Genomic DNA, 23,987 nt, shown 5'->3' with positions numbered 1-23,987 from the left:
TTTTGTGGCCTAGCATGTGATCTGTCTTGGAGAATGTTCTATTTTACACTTGGAAAATATGTGTGTTTTGCAATTTTGGGATGAAATGTTTTGTATGTACCTGTTAAGTCTATGTGGTCTAATGTATTGTTTAAGTCCAATGTTTCCTCATTAATTTTCTGTGCAAATGATCTGTCCATTGATGTAAGTGAGGTATTAAAGTTCCCTACTAATATTGTATTGCTGTCAATTTCTCCCTTTATGTCTGTTGTTATTTTTTTTGTTTCACTGATTCTGTGTTTGGTGCATAAATATTTACAAATGTGTGTCTTCTTCGATCAATACACTTCTCATATGTAATGCCCTTTTTTTCTTTTATTACTGTGTTTTATTTTTTTATTTTTTAAAGATGTTTATTTTTGAGAGAGATAGAGAGAGTGTGCATGGGTAAGGGGCAGAGAGAGAGAGAGAGAGAAAGAGAGAGAAAATCTCAAGCAGACTCTGCACATTTAGTGGAGAGCCTGATGTGGGGCTCGAACTCATGAACTGCGACATCATGACCTAAGCAGAAATAAGAGTTGGTTGCTTAACCGACTGAAGCCAGCCAGTCTTTGTTTTAAAAATCAGTTTTGTTTGACCTGAGTAAGGTCACTCCAGCTTTCTGGAGCAGAAGATAGTTTTGAGGAATGTTGATTTTAGGTGATAGTGGAACCAGCTACTCAGCTTCTGCTCTACCTTCTGGTTCACTTGGACTGCTTGTTTGTGCTGGAGGCTCTTCTAGACTGTGAAGTTAATACTTGGGTTCATATGCAAACATACATGAAGGAAGTGTAGCATCCATCCCAAACCCTCACGTACTGATGTACCTGTCACCCAGCTTTAATGACGAACATTCAAGGAGACACCTTCTAGAGTGTAGAGAGCTCAGCTTCCCTCGCCCTAGTCCACAAAGTGCCGTGTGAATGGTGTCAGAGAGTGCCTCTGGGTTCTGACTTAAATAATGGCAACGATTCTACTGTAAGTCGGTTCAGGCCGATGTAAGGAGAAGTGAAGACTTGGAGCATTCATGGGAAATTTTTTCTTGGCCTCAGAATCCTGGGTATAATTAAGAATCTAGAGGCACTCTGAGCTCTTTAGGTCTTCACTGAGGACTTTTATTTGGCCCAGAAATTGGGATGTGCTGCAGAAATCGAAGGGGGAAATCCTATCTGTTTGTAGCATATCTACATTGCTGTGAGAAGTAACATGCAGATGGCTTTTATAGTTTTGCTACATGGGCTGCTCAGTAATGTGTCTGTGTAATCAGAAGAAACAACTGTTTTCAGGATCTGAAACATGAAGCTGAGAGGATCAATAACATAAATATACTTGTTTGTACTCCGGGTCGGCTTCTTCAACACATGGATGAAACAATATGTTTTCATGCTACCAATCTCCAAATGTTAGGTAAGTCTAATGAATTTCTGATGAAACAATCTCAGACTTTGGAGAGAAGCCTCATCAATTTTAATGTTAGACATTTTTAATCTTAATATTGATTCAATAAAACATCTGAGAATAACTTGAAACAATTTTTTGGCATATGGGTTCTAAACCCGGAGAGTACAACTAGACTTTTTTTTTTTTTTTCAAAACAAAATGGTCAGAAGAATATAAGTAGTTGTATATGAAATTAGATACTTCTTTATCTGACACTGCTAGGAATTTATCTCTTAAGATACATCCGCTTCTGGTGATATTACCTAACGTGTGTATATATACTTTTAATCACGTCTTTATTTTGGAATAATTCTATATTTACAGTTACAGTGATAGTACAGAGTTGCTTTATACCCTTTCCCCAGTTTCCCCTAGTGTGACATCTTACATAACTGTGGCATGTAACCACATATTTCGTCAAAATGAAGATTAACATTGTTCCGTTGTATAAATTCCAGACTTTTACTTGGATTTCACCGATTTTTCCGCTAATGCCCTTTTTCTCTTCTAGGATCCAGTCCTGAATACTACATTGCATTTAGCCTAATGTATATTTTAAATGTTGTAATTCACCTTGAATTTTCTTTTTTTAGTTCTTGATGAAGCAGATAGAATCTTGGATATGGGCTTTGCTGATACCATGAATGCTATTATTGAAAATCTTCCCAAGAAACGTCAGACTTTGCTTTTCTCAGCTACCCAAACCAAATCTGTAAAGGACCTTGCACGCTTGAGTTTGAAAAACCCTGAGTATGTCTGGGTTCATGAAAAAGCAAAATACAGGTATGTACTACTTGTAGCCATATTTGATTCAATTAAAAAAATCAGTGTTCTTTTTACTATAAGAATTTGGTATTTTAAATGAATACTACCTTTTTTAGGAAACTAGACGTCATTTTATGTGTTATAAAATATGGAAAGTATAGTAAAATATATTACAATTATTTAAATATTTGATGGACCTTTAAATGTGGGAATACTCTAGTGCAATATTTCTTATGTGGTCTGAGGAACACATATCCTTCTGTAAGATGTGAACAGGTGTTTGTTAACAACTACCCCTGCATAAAATGGGGGGTGGTGGGGTTGTATGGCTGTGTGGGAAATGGGTTGGGGGAAGTAGGTTTCAAAGTGTATTTTGATACAAGTGGAAGTTTGTGTTTGTATGTTTGGTATGAATCACTGTCGATTGTGGACATGCTTGACTTGCAGAAATGTTTTCTAGTGAACATAAGTAGATATGTGTTGAAGGTCTCCAGATGGATTATCTCTATCTTCGATTTCTTGCTATGAAATGTTAGTCTGAGAAGGAATAGATTGGGGAAAATGGTGGATTATCCTCTTAGAAAGTTGTTAAATACTGGGAATATGGGCCTTGGGGCCCACCTTAATGTTGTTCAGCTAATAAATGTTTAGGATTAAAGAAAGCCCTAGAAGAGGCCAGACTCCATGCTTCCAGGCATTCTCAGTGGATGAACTTGGTTCTCAAGAACTCGGGAGTGGCATAGCAAGAGATTCCTTATCTCCTCCTTAGCTTACTATGGAGTAGACAGTGGTTGCTGTTTGTAACGTTGTATTGAGGTAGCTATTGAAATTCTTGGTACAATTAATAATCTAAAGAGTCACTTTTTATTTTCTTTTTCTTCTTTGTCTTAAGTTTATTTATTTTAAGAGAGAGAGCAGGGAAGGGGTAGAGAGAGAGCAAGAGAGAATCCCAAGCAAGCTCTGTGCTGTCAGTGTGCAACAAAACAGGCTCAATCTCACAACCCTTGAGATCATGACCTGAGCCGAGATCAAGAGTCGTACGCTTAACCAGTTGAGCTACCCAGGCTCCCCTTGGTTTTCTTTGTTTTTTTTTTTTTTTTTTTTTTTTTTTTTTGCTTTCTGCCTATTTTCACAACTCTTTAGTGTCTTTACCAGATACAAATTTTTCAGTCATTAGGTAACATCTAAAAACTGCATGATTTAAGGTAATTGTACATAGATTGCTTGTTACCAATTTCTGTAGGTAACAGTGGGTTATTATCTGTAGATCAGAGTTAGAAAAAAACAAATGCAAATACTGTTTATTTTATAAGTGATTTTTGAAATGCATCACTTAGAAGAAATGGGGTTTTCAGAAACCATGTCTCCAATGACAATTGACAGTTGCAGGTTATGTGATAATGACTGTAGTACTCTCTAATGTCCAGTTCACCAGAAGCACCACAGAAGGCAGATACTTTTGTGAATTTTGTCTCATATCATTATTGAAGTTTCTTCTCTAGCCATTAACTTGGTTAATACACCATGGGGAAATCACAGTCAAGAAAATTTTTAAGGTAGTATAGAATATCTACTCTAGAATTGTGCAGGACCAGAAAAATAATTTTAAAAAGTTAGATCTTTCTGAAGTTGTATATCAGAATGTACTTAGAAAAGGTATAATAGGGTGGTTTCTTTATGTTGCTGTTGCAGTGAAATTGCGCTTCTAATGATTTTTTTTTTTGAGAAAAAATCGTTCTCTTTGAATCATTGTAATTTGCTGTGTTTTACAGTGAATATAAGTTGAAATCTGTGGTGAATTATGAAGCATTTCAAAATTGAAATGGCTATTCTGAGCTTATGTTGTTAGTTGCATGCAAAAGTAATTTTATATTTCCTGTTAGTGTCATTAATCATTATGAAATGTTCTTTATCTCTACTAATACTTTTTGCCTTGAAGTCTAGTTTGATATTAGTCTGCTTGTAGTAAATTTCTCTTGGTCTGTGTTTGCATGGTGAATCTTTCTCTGGCCATTTACTCCTTACATTATATACAGCCTTACGTTTTAGATTTATTTGACTTTACAAGCAATTATCAGGTATGATCATTACTTTGTAACTGGAGGATTTAGTTCATTGACATTTACCTTACCCCATTATTTTAAGTTTCTTTACCCCTTTCCACTGTGTCTTCATTGTGAAGTATTTTAATTTCACACACTTTAAATTCCATAAGCTGTTATTAATACTTTTTGAAACATCAGTATTTATTTAGATTTATCCAAATAGTTATTCTTTATTTCTTGTGTTCAAAAGAACTTTTTTTTTTTTTTTTTTTTTTAGTTCAGGTTTACTAGTGGAAAAATTCTGTTTTGACTTTTCTGAGAACATCTCTAGTTCTTCCTCATTTTTGGAAGATATCTTGGCAGGTTTTTTCTTTAAAGATACATTTCTGTTCTAACTACTATTGTATCAAAATTAGCCGATGTCAGAGTTAGCCGATGGTTTTCCTGTTCTTTTGAGGGTATTGTGTATCGTTGAAGATTTTCTTGTTTTCGGTTCTTAGTGAAACCATGTCTGATGGTTTTTTTTTTTTTTTTTTTTTTTTTGTGGCAGATAGATGTGGTATGGACAGATGACCTTGATCTGGGCTATCCTGGCTTGTAGACTCTGGGGTTATTCTCTTTTTGTTTTGCCTGGAGTTGTGAGATCTAGCCCTCTGGAAGTCTCAGCTGAAAGCCCTGGGTGTTTCCAGAGCCCTTCCCCTCTGGCAAGTTCTGAACCTCATAGCGCTGAGGCTGCCAGGGTCTCTGCTCAGCTCTCAGCTTCCTGGATGTTGCTTTTTGTTTGTTTTCAGTCATTTTGCTTTGTGTGCGTGTGTGTGTGCGCGCGCGTGCGTGCGTGTGTGTTGAGTTTAGGAGTTCCTCCCACTTTTCATGGGAAGATCCTATGAGGAATTTAAGATTCAGTGTTTTATGGTTCCTGCTCTCAAGGATCTTGGGCTGATGTGTGTAGGCCTCAGGGTGTTACTCCCAATTCTTATCTGTCTTGCAAATCAACAGATGCTTTGAGGGGAAGGTGGGGATGAATATGGGGCTTGCCTCAGGGCATGTCTGTTTTCTTTTTTAGCACCTCAAGTCCTAGCTGCCTTGGTTGATCTCTGATGCCTTCAGTTTTTTTGATTTATATTTAATCCAGCTTTCATTGTTAGTGCTACAGGCCAAAGAATGAATCTGAATCAAACAATACCTTTATGACAGGAAGGATAGCTTTTTAATCTTAAAAGTTTTAGGAGCCAGTGATGATTATTCTAGATCCATGGTTTCATTAGGATTTGCAAAATTGTGATGATCCAATTCTAGTTCTGACTCCTAAGAAGTTCTCTTTTGGGGTATATGTATGTGTGTGTATGAGAAATTTGTTGGAGAGCCATGCTGTTGCTAATCATTTCTTATTCTAATTTTTTTTTTTTTTGGTGGGGTCTGGATTTCAAAGTTAACCAATGTGGCATGTTTTTAATGTATTTCCTCCTCTTATTTTCATAAGCACCCCTGCCACTTTGGAACAGAACTACATAGTTTGCGAGCTGCAGCAAAAAATAAGTGTGTTGTATTCCTTTTTGAGAAGCCACCTGAAGAAGAAAAGTATTGTATTTTTCTCCAGTTGTAAAGAGGTACTGAATGATTAAGTAATTCTTGTTGAATCATCCCTTTCAAAATAGCAAATTTCAGTTAGATAAAAAGCAATTTCTTCTATTCTGATAAATACAGTGCTAGATGTGGTGAGGAACATGATAGATAAGCGTGGTGTCCATCCGTGAATATTGGCAGATCACGCCATTGAATGACTGGATGAACTGCAGGTGTTTATAATCTGACTCCCACCCTCTTGGAATTCTTACCTGAATGTGCCATTTATTTCCATGCCTCGGTGTCCTTGATCATGGTGATCTCTGGAGTGCCCTGCCTGCACCCCTTTACACTAATGCTGAGGGAGTGTTGAATGTCCTTTAAGGCTAAGCTCAAATGTTACATCTGGAGGTCCCTCTCCAGTATTGCCAATCCCTGTGTTATAATCAGCTGTTTTCTCTCCTTTCCTTCTAGAGTGTTTATGTGTTTAATTCAGTTACACATTTCTTTAACATTAGTCATTTGCTATGAATAAAGGATTCAGTGATAAATAAGGAAACTTAGTCTCTTCCCTTAAAGAGGGAGGGACCTTGATTTTTATGTTCCTTTTTTCTCTATATTTCAGATTACTTAATGATATATAGTTGTTGGCATATAGTAGGTGGATTCTAGGTTTATAGTTTTTTGAGTGCTTAGCCTGATAAATATGCCAGTGAGTTTCTCTCCAGCTTACAGGGAAGATAATAGTGGTCTGTCTGTTGTACTCTGTCCTTTTTTTGGTGCATACTCTTTTTAGGAAACCTCTTCAGTCCCATGGTTTTAAGTGCCATCTGTGTTCTAACAACTGCCGAATTGACATCTCAAGCTCTGACTGCTCTCCTGAGCCCAGGACTTGTGTATCCACTTGAATACTAGAGATCTCCTGTTGAGTGTCTTGAGATTTCCTGTTGAGTATCTCAAGTTTAAAGTATGAAAAATGATTTAAGATTTCCTATCCTGAAGATCTTTTCCGTCCATCTCTTCCCCATCTGAGGTGACTGAATCCTTAATTATCGTACGTCTTCATCTCATAGTCAATATATTGGTAACTCTCATTAGCTCGACCACCTCTCATTACACCTCAGGCCAAAACTAAATCTCAGACATGCTTGACTTTCTCCTAATCCTGGCTGCTCTCTTCATTCTCGCACTTTCCTTCCTTATAGTTCTCACACATTCTAGCCAGAGTGATCTTGGGAAGTCATCCACCTCACCGAGTTTTGTCAAGAGCAGGAATCCAAGGACAGTTTTGATTCAGGAGATGCAGACTGCAGCAAGTTTTCATGGACTCAGTTGACACTTCCTGGGTGCATATGTACCTTTTTGAGATTGGTTTGCTTGAGGGTGCATCTGTCGTCCGCAGGTTCACCTTTCCCCTCTCCCCTTCTCATGGTGGCCCTTTTAAACCTGCAGAACAAAGCCACGAGTCCATCTGTCTGTACTCTTACTGGTGCATTGTCTCAGGCCATTAGAGCCTTCCTAGCACCAAGGGTTTCGCTGTTTGGAAAGTGAATGGCTCTGAGAACATGGTACCAAGTTGTTCTGCAGTTCACTGGCCTTACCATTCTTTGCTTTGTTGTTGTTGTTGTTTATTTATTTATTTTGAGAGCGTGAGAAAAAGAGTCCCAAACGGGCTCCATGCTCGGTGCGGTGCCTGATGTGGGGTTCAATCTCATGACCTTAAGATCATGACCTGAGCCGATATCAAGAGTCGGACACTTAACTGACTGAGCCACCCAGATGCCCACCAACCATTCTTAACTTTTAACAAAATTTGTGAGGAGACTTAATGGACGTAATAGCTGATGGGATTGTTATAAATTTTATCTGTCATGGTTTTGACCTATTTTATAGGAGTTAAAAATAAAAGAGTTAAGTTTCCTTCTAGGACATTTTCTTTTTTTCTTTAAAAAAAAAAATTTTTTTTTTTACCTTTATTTTATTTTTGAGAGACAGAGCACAAGTGGGGTGGGGGAGAGAGAGAATGAGATACAATATATGAAGCAGGCTCTAGGCTCTGAGCTGTCTGCACAGAGCCCGACACGGGGCTCGAACTCACAAACTGTGAGATCATGACCTGAGCTGAAGTCGGACGTTTAACTGACTGAGCCACCTAGGTGCCCCTACATTTTATTTTTTAAATTTACTTTTTAAATTCCAGTGTAATTTACATATAGTGTTATATTAGTTTCAGGTTTATGACATAGTGATTCAGTCATTCTGTATATTACTCAGTGCTTACATGGTAAGTGTACTTAATCCCCCTTCACCTATTTCACCTACCTCCCCTCTGGTAACCACCAGTTCTCTGTATTTAAGAGTGTTTTTTTTCTTTGTTTTTTGTCTTTTGTTTGCTTGTTTTTTAGGTTTCACTTAAGTGAAATCATGGTACAAATCTTTCTCTGACTTATCTCACTTAGTATTGTTCCTTCCAGCTCCATCCATGTTGTGGCAAATGTCAAGATTTCATTTTTTATGCCCATGTAATATTTCATTGTGTGTGTGTATGTATGTGTATGTGTTTATCCATTCATCTTTGGATGGACACTGTGCAGCTTCCTTATCTTCGCTATTGTAAACAGTGCTGCAGTAAACATAGGGGTGCGTATATCTTTTGGAGTTAGTGTTTTTGTTTTCTTCAGATAAATACCCAGAAGTAGAATTACTGGATCATATGGTAGTTCTATTTTTAATTTTTTGAGGAACCTCCATCCTGTTCTCCACAGCGATTGCACCAGTCTGCATACCCACCAGCAGTGCACAAGCGTTCCTTCGAGTCCAATTTTCTGTAATTTCATGAAGGGATTTTCTTAATGTGCACATTAGAAAGAGAAAATAGGAATAAAATGATGCTTTACTCTGCCTCAGTCTACCATTCAAGTAGTATTCACTTATTAATATGTAAACCAAAGAGGAATAGAGCCAATAATCAGCTCCATTTACTTCCATTTATGAAGAGCTATAATAACTTCCAGTGTTGTATAACAAAATTATTGTGTCTATCAGTATTTCTTGTTTTGTTTTTTTTCAAATTCTAACATTTCTTGTTCTGGTCAGTTATATACTAATGTAGTAATAGCTTAGTCTGAGAATTTTTAATAGCTTTATGGCCACAGGAGATTAGAAATTAAAACTGATATTCAGTGTTTTATAGTAGAAAGTCATAAATATTGATAAGATAATCAAAAGACTTTGAAGCATAAAACTATTAAGATAAAATTCCGTGGGGTCAGGAAATTGCCATGAAAGTTCAAGGAGGAGAAGAAATGCAAAATTTCTTTCTCTTGAGGATTTTATTTTGTGTTCACTTTTTTTTAGACTTGATTTTTGGGGCGCCTGGGTGGCTCAGTCGGTTGGGCATCCGACTTCAGCTCAGGTCATGATCTCACGGTCCGTGAGTTGGAGCCCCGCGTCGGGCTCTGGGCTGATGGCTCAGAGCCTGGAGCCTGTTTCCGATTCTGTGTCTCCCTCTCTCTCTGCCCCTCCCCAGTTCATGCTCTGTCTCTCTCTGTCCCAAAAATAAATAAACGTTTAAAAAAAAAATAAAAAAAAATTTAAAGACTTGATTTTTTTATAGCAGTTTGAGGGTCACAGCAAAGTTGAGGGGCTCTCTTTCACACAGGCATGGCCTTCGTAATCTTTACATATTTTAAAAATGATCGTAGGTATCAGATCGCTCTGCTACTTAGAATCTACTGGATATGTGTGTAAGAAGTTTGTTTTAAATTCTCCATATTTACGATATATCAGAAATTACATTTTTTGCAACTCATTACACTTGAAAAAATGTCAGCTGTCAAGTTGAAATGTAAGGGGAGCATTTTTTACAAAGTTTTAAAAATTTTCATTTATTTTGAAAGAGACATAGTGAGCAGGAGAGGGGCAGAGAGAGAGGGAGACAGAATCCAAAGCAGGCTCTGCGATGTCAGTGTCCAGAGCCCGATGTGACATGCCGGGCTCGAACTCACAAAGTGTGAGATCATGAGCTGAGCCAAAGTCAAGGGTTGAATGCTTAACCGACTGAGCCACCCAGGCGCCCCTAAGGGCAGCATATTAAAAAAAAATTCTTACAGGAAATAACGTGAGCAAAAAGTGCTCGAAGACCACAACTCCAGACTGTGTTTCCCTTTCTCTGCCCTACATTTTTTGTTTGGTGAAACTTGTGCTCCTTAAAGCATGTTTGCTGTTAATCTCCCGAGTTTGCTTGACTGCTGCTGTTATCTGGAAGTACCAAACTCCTTTTTCTGTTACTGCCTAGGTCCAGTACCTGTACCGGGTGTTCTGTCGGCTACGTCCTGGGATCTCTATCCTTGCGCTGCACGGCCGGCAGCAGCAGATGAGAAGGATGGAGGTCTACAATGAATTCGTCCGCAAGAAGGCTGCAGTCCTCTTTGCTACTGACATTGCAGCCAGGGGGCTGGGTGAGAACTTAGAAGAAAAGATTTTGTGGTCATGGCATATGGAATTTTGCTTATAAATGGATGGATTTGGGGATTCGTATAGTTACACTCAAATGATTGGGCCTTTTTTTCTTAGAAAAATAAGTAAATTGGTAGCCAATATGATTAAGGATACATCAGTGAAAATTTTGGTTGTATTTTCACCTTCTGTGTTTATTGCTTATGGTAATAATCCTAGAATCCTGAGCAGCCCACAGAATCAAAGGTGGATTAAAGGTGTAAAGACACCTTTCTATGTTTCTTTGAAAATTGGAAACTTGATAAAATATTACAACTTACTTAACAAGAAAATTTGAAATCCCATTTTTTCACCAAATGTTTTTATTTTAAAAGCATACTTAATGTGTTTAAAGTTTCAGAAAGCCACTGGGATACCGTTTTACAGCTGGTGGCTTTGTGGTGGTGGGATGGGGTATGGAAGTAATTACAGGAAGTAGAGATCAGAACACATGACAAGAGAGTAAGTAGGTGGTAACTTAAATTGTTCAGTGGCTTTGTTTTATGTTAATTACTGTGGTAGATTTTAAACATACATGAAGAATACATCTAAGGTACCCTCAGGTATATTACCCCGCTTTGACAACCATCTTTTCCATGATCCCCTTTTTCTTCCTGTCTCCTTGATTTTCTTGGAGTTTTTGAAAGTGTATCTCAGACATTATATATGTTCACTCACATGTGACTGGAGGCAGTAGCCAAGTATACATGTTTTTCAAGCTCTCTGGCTTGTATTGTTGTTATACCATGACTTTTGGTAAAATCATCATTTTGTATTTACCTTGTCTGGGCTGTGTGATTGTCTGTTGTGATTGTCTGTATGAGTTTTCTCAAATGTTCTAGCAGATGTCCCATACCTTCTTTGCTACCAGTTCAAACCCGGTCCATTTCTCTCTTCCCTCTCTTGCAAGTTCCATTTCCAGCTCTTACCCACGCTGGTTGCTCCATAAACCTCATGCATATTTGTCATCCTGACACTCTTTTTTCCAGATCTTTCTTCCTCTTCCTTGACTTATCAGCCCTTTTCTCTATTATGGAAATTGATCTAAAATTCTCACAGCAAAATCCCCTAATGACTAAAGGTAGTTCTTTCAAGTAATTGAGAACAGGATATCTGGAAATGAGTGAAAACTTCTGTAGTCAGAAGTGAGAAAAGGGACTTAGAATCATTAATTTGAATGGAGATGGGAATAGCAAGAAAAGTAAAGTTTCCTTCCTTTAAATTGGGAAACCAGTTTTGTAGTTCACTAGGAGCCCATGAAAAGTGGGTTCTTTTAGGTTATTAAAATTTTACTATTTTTCTGACACGAAGCAATCTCTTCTGTTTCAGATAGAAAAGAATCTTTGTATTCAAACACTGTCATTGATTTTAGTTCACTCTGTCAATGGAGAATTGTTTATTATCTCTTGGTTCCTGTAGTTAATTTTATTTTTAATAAAGTTCACAGTTGATATCTATCAGTTTGATGTGATGGAAAGTCCTAGTAAATGATAATGTAAAATAAAAATAGTATGGCATGGTAGACCTTGAAACTAGTTTCCTAACTTGATGCTCCTTCTGTTCAGATTTCCCAGCTGTGAATTGGGTTCTTCAGTTTGATTGTCCAGAGGATGCCAACACATACATTCACCGAGCAGGTAGAACTGCCAGGTAGGTGTGCTGGCTCTTTTCTTTGCTGTTGCAGTTGGGAGATGTTTGCTCGTGGTAGAATTTTAAATGTTAAGCATCTTTCTGGATAGCATGTGTTAATAATTACCAAAACCTTAGAGTTCTTCCTTTTGCCTCATGTTCCACATTTAAAAACTGATCTTAAGAAAAGAGAGATGGGTAAAGTTACATAAAGATGTTCATCTTACTGACCTGTGTAATGGTTAGGAAATGGAAACAGTCCAAATAATCACAGCAGGGTTATAAGTGATTATGATTGGCCACAGACAGACTGTGTCTTTGGATTTACCTTGTACCATTTATTACCTTATCACAACTGGATGAATATTTATAATGTGGTTATTGGTGAGACATTGGTACTTGATGATGGAAGTACCAACTCTTGGAAGAGACACCAACTCTTGGTCTATCTGGGCAGCAGTTCTGCTTTTTATTAAAAAAATTTTTTTTAATGTTTATTTATTTTTGAGAGAGAGAGAGAGACAGAGACACAGCGTGAGTGGGGGAGGGGCAGAGAGAGAGAGGGAGACACAGAATCCAAAGCAGACTCCAGGCTCCTAGCTGTCAGCACAGAGCCCAGCGCAGGGCTTGAACTCAAGAACTGTGATCATGACCTGAGCCGAGGTCAGACATTTAAACTGACTGAGCCACCCCAGGCGCCCCATGGAAGGATCTTTAGACCCAAGATTTAGACCATCTTCTAAGCAGTGATTTTCCTCCTCTTTTGCTTGCCCTGTGTCCCTTTCAGCAAACAGCCCCAAGTGGCCTCTCTCCCTCATTTATCTAGTAAATCTCTTTGGCATGCACTGAAATTTCTTTGAATCCACAGTTTTGGGCAGCTTTAAAGAAGTTTTTTTTTTCTTTTTGGCTGTATCTGGTAGATTTTGTTGTATGTTTTAGCTGAAGTGAAGGTTTTTCATGTCCTTCTGGAGGTGCTGCTTGTCCTTCTGAGAAGTAATTTTTGTAACATGTTTGATTGCTTAAACATTTTTGATTGATTCACATTTATCTTTAAATAAAGATATATAGCCATTAAACATGGGCTATAATAAAAATGCACTCAAACACATTTCTTTTGACCAGCATGGAGGGAGTGAATATTACAATAGTGAAAGATAAAGCTATTTAAAAATGGAATTTATGGGGGTGCCTGGGTGGCTCAGTTGGTTAAGCGTCCAACTTTAGCTCAGGTCGTGATCTCACAGCTCGTGGGTTTGAGCCCCACGTCGGGCTCTGTGCTGACAGCTCAGCCTGGAGGCTACTTCTGATTCTGTGTCTCCCTCTCTCTCTGCCCCTCCCCTGCTTGTGCTCTGTTTCTCTCTCTGTCTCTCTCTCTCTCAAAAATAAACAAACATTAAAAATAAAAATTTTTAAAATGGAATTTCTGTACTACAGAGTAAAAAGTAAGTCTTTTTATTGTAGTTGACAATATAATTTGAATAAACAGTGGAGTTAGAACTGGGTTCTATATATGGTGCTGTGGTGCTTTTAGACAAACTTGCCTGTAAAGTGGTTACATTTTGGTTTCTCATGGGGTTAAGGAAAAAGGACCTGGGTAGATGAGCAGGCTTGTTTTCCATTTTATAGGAAGACGGGTGGTGGTGTCAGTGATCTTTGTGTCGGGTACATGTTTGGGTTATCTTTCATAGTGAGATGTTCAGAAGTCGTAAGTAGTAGTGGTTGGCGGAATGAGAATTCCTCTGCTGTTTAACTCTTCTCAGTAAACGTGAGGCATGTATGAGTTTGTACTTGTCCCCATGCACACATTTTCCATTTTAGAGAAAGTGGGATGTAGCCTCGCACACAGGCGTGTTAGTGTTAGTTGTGCCATTTGGTGTTGACATAGACAGGGGAAATGGATTTCTTTATGGAACACTTATAAATAGCATTTTAAAATTATTCTTCCTTAATGAAGATGATTGGACATCTCATTGCATCAGAAAACAGTTCACCGAAGAGGAATATTTCAGGGTTTTTCGTTCCCAGAGAGGTTGTTAAAAATCTTCTGTAGCTGAACATGCCAGGGTGAACATTAAATTGGTCCTAATGACTGGAGATGAAAAGGAGCTACAACAACATCATGATTGTATTTGAAAAGAAAATACTAATTTGAAAAACTGTTGTAATGCAATTTCTAATGTCATTAATTTTTAAAATACAAGTCTGTTTGATCCCTCATAACCAATTAAAAATGTTTTGAATTGACTCTTTTAGATGAGTAGTCAGTGGAAATGTTTAGGATACGCAATACTTATTTTTTCTTGGGCAGTTTAATAAAAAAATAATGAAATTGCAGTTTAAAAGTTGCCATTAATGGGCTTACAGATAATTAGAAAGTTTCTTGGGCCACGAGACTGAATAATTGAATTGAATAAAGGCTAAATTAGAATTTGAAACTAATTAAAATCCTGTGTTTATGCTGTAATTAAAACTGGGTTGCCAGATAGTGGTTACTTGTGGAAGTGAGCTATAATATATGAATATGGAAAAATGAATTCAGTGCTTTGTGGCAGAATAGCTAAGGTTTGGGGAATCTTTTTTTTCCTTTCGAAGTGTTTTAGCTAAGTGAAAATACTGATGTAGGCATTTGTCTTGAAGTACTTTGTTTTAATGTATTATTCACTTAAAATTCTCATGATCCTTAGTATTGGGAAAATTTTTGTCTTATTTTCTTTAACCGTCCACATCTCTTTTAACAAAATGATCTCCTTTAGAGACAGGGAAGGCAAGGAATAGGAATATAATTTTATCAAGCTGTAATCTGTGGTGCATTACTTAAAAATGATTGTTTTTAGGGCTTGCAGTTTTGGGTACTCAAAAAACCAGGCTCTTCCATTTTCTTAGGAAAATGCCCATTTGAAAATAAAAAATTGGGGAATGGAGAGTAAGTAGGTATACATAGGATACTCCTCTTTTTTTGTTTTTTTTTTGAATGTTTTTATTTGGGGAGTAGGAGTCTGTGGATGGAAGATGTGAGTTATATGTAACTGTTCATATGTAAACATTTGGGAGTTTAAATATAAAAAGTGAGAGTCCAGGTGCCTGGAAGCTCAGTAGAGCATGAGACTCTTGATCTCTAGATTGTGAGTTCAAACCCCTCACTGTGACTAGAGCTTACTTTAAAACAAAAGGTGAGTTATATATCAGAGAGAGTGTGTGTATGTCTATAATATAAAATATATAATAAAATATAATATATAATTATATTCCAGCTGAGTCTTGCCTGGCTGCATTTTGTGGCACTCAGACTTTGTGAGTGATTTAGACAGCAGTGTGAGATTCCACTAGGGGGCAGCAGAGGCCAGTTCTTTGCATTGCACACTCATGGCTGCCCTGTAGATCAACAGCAGCAAAGAGGATGCAAAGTAGTTAAAATTTTTGCTGTGATAACTTTGAAGAGTTTATGGTTTGTGGAAAATACTGGTACTTTATGGAAGAGATAATAGATTTTTTAAAAAGTATCCTTAATTGTTTTGTAAGTTGAAATAATAAGAGTGAAAAGACAATTTCCATGAGCATTAATTTACTGAAGCTTACTCTGAATATCTTAGGAATGAGATAAGAGGAATCTTTTGCTAGTGAAAATTTGTGCTTCTTTAAAGCTAAGACTTGGTAAGATCCTAAATTTAGTCTGTTTCTTCTGGATGTACTGGTGCTGCTTTGTTTCTTTACATGACCATCTGCCTTGGTCTGCTACTATTTAGAATTTAAAGTTTTGTTTTTTTTTTTAAAGGGAAAAACCAATTTTTTATTTTGTATCAAGAAGCAATGAGCTGGGGTAGTGTAGGGCCAAAATAGTTACAGAGGTAGGTAAGAGGACTGAGCCTTCTCAGTTGTGGGCTAGTTCCAGGCCCTTCCCCCTTGCCCTCCTGCTGTCGCTTCTCAGCACGGCAGGCAGAGTGATCCTTTTAAACACAAGTCAGATGATGTCAGTCCTCTCAGGGCTTCCTGTTCACTCAGAATAAAAGCCAATGACCTGATATTATTCAGTCCCCTCCAACCTTACTTTCTATTCCCTGCTTGTCCCTATATTCCACACTGGTCAGACTGTTTCTCCTTTATGCCGACCATGTTCCCTCCACCTCCCCCAGCCCCCTACCCCCAAGGCCTTTACGTTACTGTTTCTTTTGCTGGAATGGTTTTTCCTCAAGTATCTGCATGACTGTCTTTCTTAACCTGCCCCAACTACTCTTCCTAACCTCAGTCTGTATTTTCTTTTTTCCCCATAGCACTTAATACCTTCATGGATAGTAGAGCATTTCCTTATGACAGTGAATCTTTTTCTCTTCACTAGAATGTAGGCTCCATAAAAACTAGGGAAATATGTCTTCTTAATTGATAAACCCTGAGTGCTTAGAACAGGCCTTGGCACAGAGTAGACAGCTGAGATAACACAGTGACTTTCTCAAATCAGACTCATGAATCAGAGCTTCCCTAAAATTAATTATCTCTTGCAGTATAACAGATTATCCCACAACTCAGTGTCTAAAAGCGAGAACTAGATGTTCTCTCCTGGTTTCCGTGGATCGGAAATGCAGGGGGGGCTCGTTCGGGTTCTCTGGCTTCTCATCCGCATCCTTGCAGGTCTGGAGCCCAGGTCTGCGGTCATGGTGTCACGCGGTCCTTGAAGGCTCCGCTGGGGCTGGATCCCCTTCCAAGCCCGTTCGTCTGCTTGTTGGTCAGAGGTGCCTCTCAGTTCCTTCCACACCTTTTTTCTTTTCTTGAGACTTTTCATAACAGAGCAGTTGGTTGGCTTCCTCAGAGAGAGCACGAGAGAGAGTAAGAGGGAGTAAGGTGGCGGCAGCGGTGTCTTTTGTGACTTAGAACTTGGAACCCAAACTCCATCTTACCGTAGCATCCTAGTGGTCGTACAGATCAGCCTTACTCTGTGTGGGGAGGACCACAAGGCTGTGGATGCCAGAAGGTCCCGATTTTTGGGAGCCATTTTAGGAGCTGCCTACCACACCTGAAAGCAAGCTCTCCTGACAGTTTGAAAGATAAAGGACGGTAATGGCAAGGAATGTGCGAGGCAGGAAGAGGTCTGGGAACCCCGCTGTAGCTCCACAGGGCCGTTCTCGTCACCTCAGGGTAGGCTCTGGCCAAGACTGACCTCGCAGTCACTAAGCCACGCGTGCCGTTTATCACTTTCACCGTTGGGCCACCGCTAGGCTCGCTCACATGGCTGACTGCAGAGACCTGCCGCTTGAATCCACAGACTTCAGACAAACCTGGTACATCTGTTATTTAGCATCTCCTGCATGAGGGCTCCCATGCTGGCACGCGGCGTGTTTGTTTCCCCGGAGGCCTGTCGTTAGTCTGTTTGTGAGGAGATTTGACCGTGTCACTTTTTTTCAGCCGGAGGAGTCTCTGTGTCCTTCCCTGTCATTCCCACAGGGAGCGAGCGGGTTGTGACCTAACCGTTTACTTGGTAACTCTCAGGTCTCTGTTGAGTGAACAGATGGAAGAGCTCAGTCAGTCTTTATACCAGCCTGGTGGGAGAGGCCTGTTTGTCAGGAGACGACTTCTCAGGCTTGCGAGGTAAAATGTGTCTAAGATCCCTTGGGAAATACCAGGGCTGGGGTGTGTCCTCAGGTCTCTCTGACCCCGCAGCTCCTGTTCTTGCCAGTGTGCCCCAAAGCAGATGTTTTCAGTGAGTGAAAACAACTAGTGGCTGCTGCTCCCAGGCAGGGTTTCCATAAGGCGAGAAAGCCAGGTGCTTGGAGAAGGAGGGTAGGTATCCTTCTTTAAACTTGCTGTCATTTGTGATGACGAAGGCCAACTAAAAATATATGCACTTTCCTTCTTTATTTGGATTATTAGAGGCAGATATCCCATAGTTGATCAACACTATCCTGGAAAGTCAAGAAATTTAGGTTTGGATCTAGCTCTGTCACCTGCTGGCTTTGTACCTTTTGATCAGTTCTTAATCTCTTTAAGCCTCAGTTTCTTCTCCTGGCATTAATCATCTCTTTCAGTAGTTTCCAGAAAGTGATTTCAGGTAGTATAGTTTTTAGGTACCACTTTTATGTGTTTTCTTCTTGTTTTTAATGTATTAAAACTTAGTCTTGTTTTTAAGTTCTGGGGACAGAGTTGATAGAGTCTAATGATTTCTGCCTTTTCTGTGTGAACTCCCTAAATCCTTGTTCTTACTCAGTTTGCTAGAAGCTTTCCGTGCAACACATATTAGCCAACTTGGTTTTTTATTTTTTTTTTTAATTTTTATGAACTTTGTCAAACTGTTGAGCCTATTATGGTGTACCTGTTTGTATTTCCAAAATCTTATGCTGCAGATGACTTTGTTTTACCCAGAATATTTCCCGGTCTGTCCTTTTCTCTTTTAAATCTAGTGTAGAGTCTTTAGATAGGATTCTGTGAGTCAGAGATACCTCTTTTCCTGGAATAAGCTCTCCTCTGTACCACACTGTGCAGGAGGAGCAGAACGTTTAAGTGTGATTCCTGTGGCCTGTCTGTATGCATCTGCTTGGCTGATGCCCTGTTGAACCTCAGTGACAGGTGCTCTTGGGGCTGGTTGCCACTGGTGAGGCTAAGGTGTAGGAGGACAGAAGGAGATGCAGGGAGGAGGGAAAAGAAGGGCTGTGGAATAGCAGAGTGTGGCCAACAGTTGTCTCTCTTTCTCTATCTCTTGACGATACTTCTATTGTGAACAAAGGCTAGTATGTTAAGAATCACAGGTATAGAACTTTAGGTTCTGAAGGAACCTGAATCATCTCATTCATCATCTAAGTGGCTCAGGTGGTTAAGTGTCCGACTCTGGCTCAGGTCATGATCTTGCGGTTCGTGAGTTTGAGCCCCGCATTAGGCTCTCCGCTGTCAGTGCAGAGCCCACTTTGGATCTTCTGTCTGCCCCCTCCATGCCGTGCACACTGTCTTTCTCTCTCTCTCTCAAAAATAAACATATAATAAAATTTTTTTAAAAAGTATATAATTTATAAATAAGAATGTAATATATGGTGATAAAATGACTCATTGTCCAGGGTTATAAAACTAATGAATAGTACAGCTAGGGCTTGAATTCAGTTCTTTAGACTCCAAATCCAGTGTTCTATCTGCTTACACAACTTCTGGTGGTTTTTTGCATCTGTTTACTCATCAGATATTTGGTGAGCAGCTTTTAGGTACAAATGTATGGTAGGTATGGAACATGCATTCATATATGTCCTCAAATTTACTAATTGAGGTAAGGAAGTACCCTAATATTAATAGTACTAAGATGTGTTAAATGAAGTAAGAATGACACAAAGATGTAGATTTTGAAAGCACATATGTTTTCATTTTTTACTTCATAAGGACTTTTGTTATAAAAATAGTGCTTATTCACCATATAGATTCTATCTTTTTTAATGTTTTATTTTGAGAGAGAGAGGAAGAGAGTGGGAGGGGCAGAGAGAGAGGGAGACACAGAATCTGAAGCAGGCTCGAGGCTCTGAGCTGTCAGCATAAAGCCTGATGTAGGGCTCTGACCTGAGCCAAAGTTGGACGCTTAACTGACTGAGCCACCCAGGTGCCCCTCACTATGTAGATTCTAGACATTGGCAGAACCTACCAGCTACATCATACCACCTAGAGAAATTTTCATGTATGTTGTATATATATTTTTAAAATTACAAAAAGGGAATTATTCTAAATAGAATCTCTTACACCCTGCTCTGTAACTTGGAGAACCAGACCGGGAGAACTGAGAATGGCCAGGCAGTTGTGAGCCCTGGCAGATCTTGCTGAATGGGCAAAATTTAAGGGACAAAGTGTTAGCTAGAATGGAGTTTACGTGTTGGGGAGAAGGCATTGGAATAGCTGAGGACTAGTGGTTACAGGGTGGAACGCAAATTAGTGCCAGAACAGCAGGGCTTTTCCTCCTTCCTTTGGTCAGTTTGTTTTGAGGTTAAAATTACCAGTGGGACCCAGAAGTCAGTGGTCTGGGTCTCTCACGTTGAGCTAGAAATGCCAGTGAGCTGTATGTAGCATGTGAAGGCAGACAATTGTGATCAACCTTTTAAGGGTCTGTATAGCTGATAGAGGTAATGAACTGCAAGTTTAAAGCCTCTGATATGCAATGATTAGCTGGAGATTTTTGTTTTTGTTTCGTATTTCTGTTTTTTTGTGGGTGTTTTTGGATAATTTCTTGGTCTTCCCAGATATTTGCCTTCTCTACCAATTGCTTGTGTAAAAGAGATTGGCAAATTAATGTAAAATGAAGTTCTTCCTAAATTCTAAAGGGCTACGTAAATGTAACGTACTACTACAGATGGTGAAAATGAGATTTTTGTTGTTGTGTTTCAGTTGCAGGGCTTTTATTTGGTGCCTACAATGTTTCTTATAATAAACTGTGTATTATGGAATTCCAAAATGTAGATCTTGTGAAGAACGTTTATTTCTCTTTATATACATACTAAGCCTCAGTCCTTGGATATTGCTTTTGAAATATAAAAAGCTAGCTCATGGGTAAATAGACTATCCGTGTAAGCATTTGAAAGAAAAAAAATGTGCTTCTGCCTTCTTTTCAAATGTGCAGAGCCCACTTTGGATCTTCTGATATTTTTAAAATGAAAGCTTACTGGAAATTCTTGGGTGTTGGTGTGTAGGAGATAATTTGTGCTTTCTGTATGTTGTTTTAGGGAAAAGATGTGTGTGATGTTCAATAGGTAAAGTGGCCAGTTATGATCTTTTCTGTAGATGCTTGCCTTATGGGGTTCGACTTTGGACATGTTTTTCCATTTTCCTTTGGGAATTTTGTTCTTCTAAATTCCAGTGTTGTACTCTGTCTTAACCTTGTGCAGATCTTTGTGTCTGTTGGCTATAGTTGTAAAAGGTTTGGATATGGCCCATGTGTGACTTGAATCCTGATCTATTCTTCCAGATTATTCTTGGGTACCTGAATGGTATAATGATTAAGTATAATGATTAGGCTTATTATTCTTGTTTATTCGTCCATCTGAAGATCCAAGGGCTTCAGGGAATGCTGTTTTGATACCTTAGAGACTTCTGTTAACCCCTTTGCCCCTGTTCTGGCGCACATTATGTAGGCCTGGTGGCATGTGTATTTTCTCTGTCCATCTCTGAATTTGGATATAGAATGTTAAAGAGATCGATTACCCTTTAAGCCACGCATACCCATCTCCCTTCTTCCTAATTGTTCCTCTCTGGGCCACATGAGATAAGCTTTCTTACTTCTGAAGATAATTGACCTCATCTCAAGAGTTTGGCTACCTTGAGGGCATTTTGATATAGTGCACAGCACGGTAGTCATTATTAACCAATATCTGTCCCCTTTGCCTTTAACCTGTTGTTGGTGAGATCTTGGAGCTTCAGAAATTGAGATGTCTCTCAGATACCTTGTTTGCTCTGGGTTTTGCCTCACTACTTCATATAATAGTGATTCCTGCCTTCACAGATGGTTTAATCCAGTACTGCTTAGGGGAATGCTTTTTCATGTTTCTTCATAGTAAATGATGTTGAAACATTTTGAATCGTAGTAGGTGTTGAAATACAGTGAGGAAGGTATTTGGTACTAGTTTCTCATTTATGAAACAGTAAAAGCTTTACTCTATCTCCTGTTAAATACCCATGCATTAGAAACCCTAGAAAAAGCTAATCAGCCTGAAGAAGACAAAACTATCCACTGGACTCTCGTCAGATGCTGCCTTTTCTCCCTGGAAAACTGGATTCTCCCCTAATGTTTGACTAATTGCTAATTTTTTAGATCTCTGCTCTTAGACGCCATTTGCCCAGGGCAGTTTTCTTGACTCCGAGACAGCATTCAGTGGAGTTCTCTGTTACGGTTTTATAGCTTCCTGTACACTTACTAACACTCCTACCACTTTATTGTTATTTGATGTTTTGGTATCTGTCCCTAATAGTCTGTAAGCTCTGTAACAGCCACAACTATGTCAGTTTTAGTGCCTGGCATTTAGTGGCCCCTTAAATTTTTTTTTTTAATATATGAGTTAAAGATAAATTTTAGCACTTTGGATATGTTTTATTTCCTACTTTTCTGTGTGTGTACTCATAAAGGTGTATACATATATGTAGATATTTCTATAAAGATATTACCCTGGAATTTCACCTTGCTTGTTGGAGTAGAGTTTTAAAATCAGCATGATGTGAAATTGCCCTTCCATCTTTATCGTACATAGAATAAGTCAACACAATTTTTCCCTCCAGCGTTCATTGATAAAATTGTGTACAGTGGTATTCTGTCTCTCTATACACAGCCATCCAGAGTTCTCCAGAACCAGACTCTGATGTACCCATCTGGCAATCCTCCCTGCTGTCCACTTGGTTACCTGGTTCGGTTGGGTTTCTCCTATCTTAAGTTAGCTAAGTTTGCCCTATGTTTTCTGGTTTCCACTCCTTAGTTCATGCCATTCTCCCGCTTTGGAAGACCCTATCCTTTCCCTTTCTGTTCACCTTCAAGGTCCTCCTCAAATTCTACCTGGCCCTGACCCACTCTGAGTTGTCTTTTTCCTCTTCTGAGTTTTTGCCATTTATTGCCCCTGGTCGTCCTTTGACATTTAGTAATGTTACCATGTTGGGGATGTTGTCTTGATTTTGTGTGTGTTTGTGTTTTCTAGTCAGCTAGATTGTTTGACCACTGAAGACAGAAATACTCTTCTGTTTCTTTGTGTTCTTCACAGTTTAGGCCTAGCACAAAGTTTCTCACTAAATAATTTATTTGGTTTTAACTATAAAAAGTTGCTCCTCACATTTTATAGCATGAACCTTGAATAGAGTGCTTTGATGAGAATATTTTTCATTTTGTGTCTTTAAAAAACATTCTACGAATATCCAGTTCTGTTTTGTCTTACTGCCTGCACGTAATGGCTGACCCTGAGTTATAGGGGAGTCTGTATGCAAGTAGCACAAGAGGTTTAGTAGCTGTGGGTGCATTGTGGCCCAGTTACGTCGAAATTTCTGGTGGTACAGCATGAAATAAGAATTTTACTAGGTGAGGGAAGAGAATGGATTGGAGGATAGCTTTTCACTTGAGCAGAGATCCATTTCTTAAAACTATAGCACTGTTTTCTGAAAACAGTGCTATTCCCAAGGTATAAAATCCCCAGAAAGATGATTTGATTCCTTAATACAGTGGGTGCCATGTTCTTACATGACTAACTGTAACCTAATACTCTCATGGCTTAAATGAGAAATTGGTACAGAGATCTATTTTTTTTTTTTTTAATTTTTTTTCAACGTTTTTATTTATTTTTGGGACAGAGAGAGACGGAGCATGAACGGGGGAGGGGCAGAGAGAGAGGGAGACACAGAATCGGAAACAGGCTCCAGGCTCTGAGCCATCTGCCCAGAGCCCGACGCGGGGCTCGAACTCACGGACCACGAGATCGTGACCTGGCTGAAGTCGGATGCTTAACCGACTGCGCCACCCAGGCGCCCCATACAGAGATCTGTTTAAGAAATTCCTTTTAATTGATTTGTTTCTTAGGATCTGGCTCTCCTACCTTGGTATAGCCTAAAAGTCACTTGGAATTGTAACTAGTAGTGGAATGTTGAAAAAGATGCTCAGAGCCCTCGTTGTCTGTCGTCACAGAAGTGAACAAAATGGCATTCCTAATATTTACTAATTAGGTGAACTTGCTTCTTTGTTACCTATTTGTCAGACTGTTGAAATGTAAAATGCAGATTGCACTGATGTGGAAGAGATTGTTTGTTTGTTTAGGTACAAAGAGGATGGTGAAGCTTTATTAATTTTACTTCCCTCCGAAGAAAAAGGGATGGTGCAGCAGCTTCTCCAGAAGAAAGTGCCTGTGAAGGAAATCAGGTAAGAACTGCTGGGTGTGTTGAAGTTACCGTTGGGAGAATGGAGGTGCAGAATCATCATGCTGAGTTATGTACACTTCATTCCCTCCTCCCTCTCGTCTTCCACTGTCTGCTTTGTGACTTTTTTTGTTTGCTAGTGTTCTTCTAAACACGTTTCCTGGAAGACTGTTAATGCAGAAAATAAGATGAAATGGAGAA

At 39.0% G+C, this 23,987-nt stretch overlaps 1 protein-coding gene across 1 annotated transcript in view; it reads left to right on the top strand.

Annotated features, from left to right (window-relative positions):
- DDX10 (DEAD-box helicase 10) overlaps positions 1-23,987 on the top strand; it is a 281,913-nt gene that overhangs the window by 19,991 nt on the left and 237,935 nt on the right. Inside the window, exons 5-10 of the mRNA XM_086679182.1 lie at positions 1,305-1,425; positions 2,052-2,241; positions 5,749-5,875; positions 10,129-10,291; positions 11,894-11,978; positions 23,689-23,790. Of these exons, the coding sequence (XP_086535308.1) occupies positions 1,305-1,425; positions 2,052-2,241; positions 5,749-5,875; positions 10,129-10,291; positions 11,894-11,978; positions 23,689-23,790 (788 nt within the window). The remainder of the gene's footprint in view (positions 1-1,304; positions 1,426-2,051; positions 2,242-5,748; positions 5,876-10,128; positions 10,292-11,893; positions 11,979-23,688; positions 23,791-23,987) is intronic.

Source organism: Puma concolor, chromosome D1, assembly GCF_028749965.1.
Source record: "Puma concolor isolate L17-30 chromosome D1, mPumCon1.1.hap2, whole genome shotgun sequence".
NCBI classification, from domain to species: domain Eukaryota; kingdom Metazoa; phylum Chordata; class Mammalia; order Carnivora; family Felidae; genus Puma; species Puma concolor.
Note: the sequence above shows the minus strand (reverse complement) of the source record. Positions and strands in the feature narration are given on the sequence as shown.